The 5,000-nt window shown below is 30.8% G+C and overlaps 1 protein-coding gene across 1 annotated transcript in view; it reads left to right on the top strand.

Annotated features, from left to right (window-relative positions):
• The window catches only part of LOC125038654, a 21,477-nt gene extending 20,183 nt beyond the window's left edge, over window positions 1–1,294 (top strand). The window contains exon 15 of the mRNA XM_047632196.1: window positions 138–1,294. Coding sequence (XP_047488152.1) covers window positions 138–944 — 807 coding nt within the window. The 3' untranslated portion in view covers window positions 945–1,294. The remainder of the gene's footprint in view (window positions 1–137) is intronic.
• The last annotated feature ends 3,706 nt before the right edge of the window (window positions 1,295–5,000 follow it).

The raw sequence follows: 5,000 nt of genomic DNA, 5'->3' as shown, positions 1-5,000 counted from the left end.
TAACTGTTATAACTTTATAATTATTGTCATTATTATAATTTATAATTATTGTCATTATTATAATTTATAATTTTCATCAGTATTATTTATATTACTTTTATCACTTTCCTTTCATTTACAGCCACTGTTTTTACTGAATGGCTGTTATCATGGAGGATTCGGGTTTAGGTATGGAAGTTCCTAACAACACAATTGAATTCATTGCTGTTAAGGAAGAGAATACTGAAGATAAAAGTGAAGAGAACAGCCATAGAATAAAAGAAGTCATCGATGATATTGATGAAGTGAATGCTATCTATATCAAGACAGAATATGAGGTGAATACAAGTCCAGTTCAAGAAGAAATCAACAATCTGAGGGAAGCAGTTTCTATTAGCTCAGATGTTTTGATGTGTGAAGAGGAAGATCCATTGCTCTTGTCAGAGCCGTTTGCTTCTAAGGTCTGTGGGGACTTCTGCTCACCAGACCAGACGTTCCATAAGAAAGGCAGTGATGAGGAAACGCACAAAAAGCTGGATGCAAAAGAGAAACGTTTCATTTGTGAGATCTGTGACAAGAAATTCGCTCGCAGGAGTAAACTTTTAATTCACATGAGAGTACATACAAGAGAAAAGCCCTATAGTTGTGATGTTTGTAATAAAGCCTTCTCTCAAAAACATCACTTGGTGGAACATGTGAGAATCCATACAAAAGAGAAGCCTTATACCTGTGAAATATGCTCTAAGCCTTTCTGTGGGAGAAGCAATCTTGTGAAACACATGAGAGTGCATACAAAGGAGAAGCCATTTAGTTGTGATATGTGCAATAGAGCTTTCTCTGAGAAAGCTGCTCTGGGGAGACATGTGAGAATACATACAAAAGAAAAGCCATTTAATTGTGTGAGATGTAGTAAATCATTCTCTGAGAAAGGTAACCTAATGAAGCACATGCGAGTGCACGCATAAGAGCCTGATAATTATGAGGAGATGAGAAAAATGTTTTCCCAGAGAGGGACATTGTTGGTACACAGGGCTTGATATCTCTTCCCTTGCAAGGAGGTGAAGTGGTCTTGTAGGACCAAATACCATTTTACTATTATCTACACACAAGTTACTAGTGCCCCTCTGTAGAAGCTTCTGTGAAAAAGAAAATGCCCTTGTTCTTCTGATTATCCCTTGTGTGTTTGTTAATATATCCCCATTGAATATAACATTTGTTGATAGTTATACTTATGTATATGTCAGATATCTTGGTTGATATCAATGTATTGAGTTAAAGTTTAATTGCGGTTGCTTTGGAAACAAGTTCCTTTTCAGCGTTTCTTGTTGCAAAAAAAAAAAAAAATTATATATATATATATATATATACATATATATATATATATATATATATACATATATATATATATATATGATATATATGTATATATGTATATATATGTATATATATGTATATATATATATATATATATATATATATATATATATATATATATTTATATATATATATATAGCATCAACACGGTAGTGTGTTTTCTCCTTTTCATATATATATATATATATATATATATATATATATATATATATATATGATATATATATGATATATATATGATATATATATGTATATATGTATATATATATATATATATATATATATATATATATATATATATATGATTATGTATAAAATGATTTAATTTCATTTTATGACTTGCATTCAAAACTGAGGTACAAAAGAACAATTTAAGTCTCTGGAACCATAAAATTAATGAGAATGCACATCTGAGGTCAAACAACCTTGAACAAGTTTATGGGTGAAGATGCAGAATCATGATCACTTCCTGACAATTAATGTATTATGACTATTTTCTTCATAGAAAAGAGAGAAAAGGTCAGATTTATATTAAAGAATTTGTTCTTATGCATACAATATTAGAAGTCATTTCATACATCTTATATGCTATCGGTACCAATGATTTCATACATCTATATATTAAAGTATATATATAATGTATATTTTGATTCTATTTTTTTAGTATACAGTGGTCCGTCATGCTTTTTCATGTCATTTTAATCACATCTTAATTAAATGAATATAAATGTACATAGATATGTTAAAACCATTAATTTTCCCATGTTACATTGTCAATGCATAGAAGGTGCTGCAACAACTTGAATATGTTTCATAAGGTATGAATATTCTCTTTCATGTTCAAGTACTACTATTAGACTACTGAATAAACCTTTCTTTAGAAATGCAGGTTTATTTACATATCATTAACTTCTATATAAAAGGAACAGAAAACAAACTACACTTTTATTGATAACCTTCACACACAATCATGACCATCAATAATGGCAAAATATTGTGCACTATGCTAAGCTTTATTCTACATACTACTTCACCAAGTGTCCTGGAAACCTTACAAATTAGCTTCCTGTGCAGTGAAGACAGTATCTTCCACCATATATGATACATCTGAACACAATGACAGAAACTGGAGAATTTGATTAACTTTTCAAAAGTATTTTGTTCTCAAGCAGCAAATTTTCATTCCATTTATTTTTTTTCTACTTCTACTTCTTACACTAATATCCTGCTTGGAACTTCATATTCATCTCTAGGATTTTCTTTTGTAACTCCTTTCCTTTCATCACCATTCTGTTCTATTTATACTTCATTTCTTATTCTTCATTTCTTTACTCTTGGACTATCAATTCCCTTGGTTTCTTTCACCAAGGGAAGGTTAAAGAAGATTATTGTAAAAAACATTACTGGAATCAATTAAACTCAGTGTTGGCTTTTTTCTGAGGCTGGTCAAGATACTAAAAGGCTCTGCTGTATGTCTCCTGACAGTGGTCTGGTAAAAGGCTGTTATCAGACCAAGGCCTTATTCCTGAATAGTTACTTTTCATCATAGGCTTTCTCTATGGAAACTGTCTTCATTAGTCAACCAATCTCACCAGTACCTAAATAAATACATATAAAACTATATGTATGTGTGGGTGTGGGTGTGTAATGGATTTATATTTTCTTTATACTTATGCACATCATTGGGAAATTTGATTACAATAAGTAAATGAAAGTGCATTTTTAGAAGCAGATATAACTAAAATCCCCCAAACAGAAAAGGCAACAGGACGAAAGCTTTGTTCCTATCTCTTATGGCCTTATTTTCAAGACTGCAGTATTACGACTTGGTTTTGGAGATTGCTAGGCTGTGTTCAGAACTCCTCGTCCAAATCAGACAGATAACTTTGTTAACTTGGACCATTGGCTCGTTTGCATGTGAAGCCCTTATCCCTAACTCCTCCCAGCAATTACCCAAGCAAGGTGGATGCCAAAATTAAATTTTGTTGTGTTCTGATAATGTGGAATTAGTGGATAAACAGAACTATGCACATGCTCTTGTTAACTGTTACATGCCAGGAACGGATGTACTTATCAGTCATTCTGAGGCATATGCGTATTCAAATGTATGAAACATGAGCTAAAGTCCCATTTTGTTTAAATTATTAAAATATAAAAATCTTTGTTCAGTGATATTTACACACTTGTAGCAAAGTAGTTGACGGATTTAAACTCCGAGCATATTTTTGAGATGTCCGCCATCTGCCACACATCTTACAATCCTGCCCCCGCATTACTGAAACCATATCCTCATCTTTTCCTTACTGTCCTCTCTTCTCCGACCCCCCTGCCTGTTGGGCATACTCGTGGAATTGACATGTTCTCCTTCCTCATATGCAGAGAGAACCACTGTTTGATCTAATCACCTTTGTCTTAACCCTTTTCCCTTCTATCAATCCCTATCCTATCCCATTTACTCCCCCTCTTATAAATCTTTTCACTGCAATACTATCTTATGGTGTTACATGACCATTGAAATCGAACACATTTTGTTTTAATTAGGAACTCCTTGAGACCCCCTTCACCACAACACTTTCCCATAGTGATATATGAACTTTGATGTCTTGCATATTTATTGGTTTAAATCATTAACTATATATATATATATATATATATATATATATATATATACATATATATATATATATATATATATACGTACATATGTATACATATATATAATATATATATACATACACATATATGTATGTGTATATATGTGTATATACCTGTATATGTATATATATATATATATATATATATATATATATATATATATATACACACATACATACACACATTTACATATATATATATATATATATATATATATATATATAAATATCTGTGTATATATATGTATGTGTATATATACACATATAAATCTCTCTCTATATATATATATGTATATTCATATATATATATATATATATATATATATATATATAAATATATATATATATACATATATACATATATATAAATACACACACACACACACACACACACACACACACACACACACACACACACACACACACACACACACACACATATATATGGTACAAAAACCCACACTGCATAAACTGGGTTTTTCTACCATACTATCTACATGGAAGAGTGTTTTACCTTTCATATATATATATATATATATATATATATATGTATGTATGTATGTATGTATGTATGTATGTATGTATGTATGTATGTATGTATATGTATATGTATATGTATATATATATATATATATATATATATATATATATATATATATATATATATATATTTATATATATATATATATATATATATATATATTGTCTTCGGCCAGAAGCAGTGACACTCTACTTATGATATATTTTATGCATTAGTCGATAAAATGTGACCCTTAGTTATGATGACAGGAAAATCGAAAGGAATAAAACCACAAAATAGAGTTTGGTGGAAGTGAGGCAGTAGTTGTCAAAGTTGTCTATGTTAGGGGTCCAGTACTTGGGGACGGTCTTGGTGAGTACTTTAGCTCAGATAAGGGCCAAAATACCAAATCGCCTCCTGAAACTTTCACCTCCGCACCCATACACCCGGACAACCAGGCCCTTGTCTAGGTG

The sequence above is a fragment of the Penaeus chinensis genome, chromosome 25, assembly GCF_019202785.1.
Source record: "Penaeus chinensis breed Huanghai No. 1 chromosome 25, ASM1920278v2, whole genome shotgun sequence".
NCBI lineage: Eukaryota > Metazoa > Arthropoda > Malacostraca > Decapoda > Penaeidae > Penaeus > Penaeus chinensis.
This window is presented reverse-complemented; position numbering and strand designations above follow the sequence as displayed.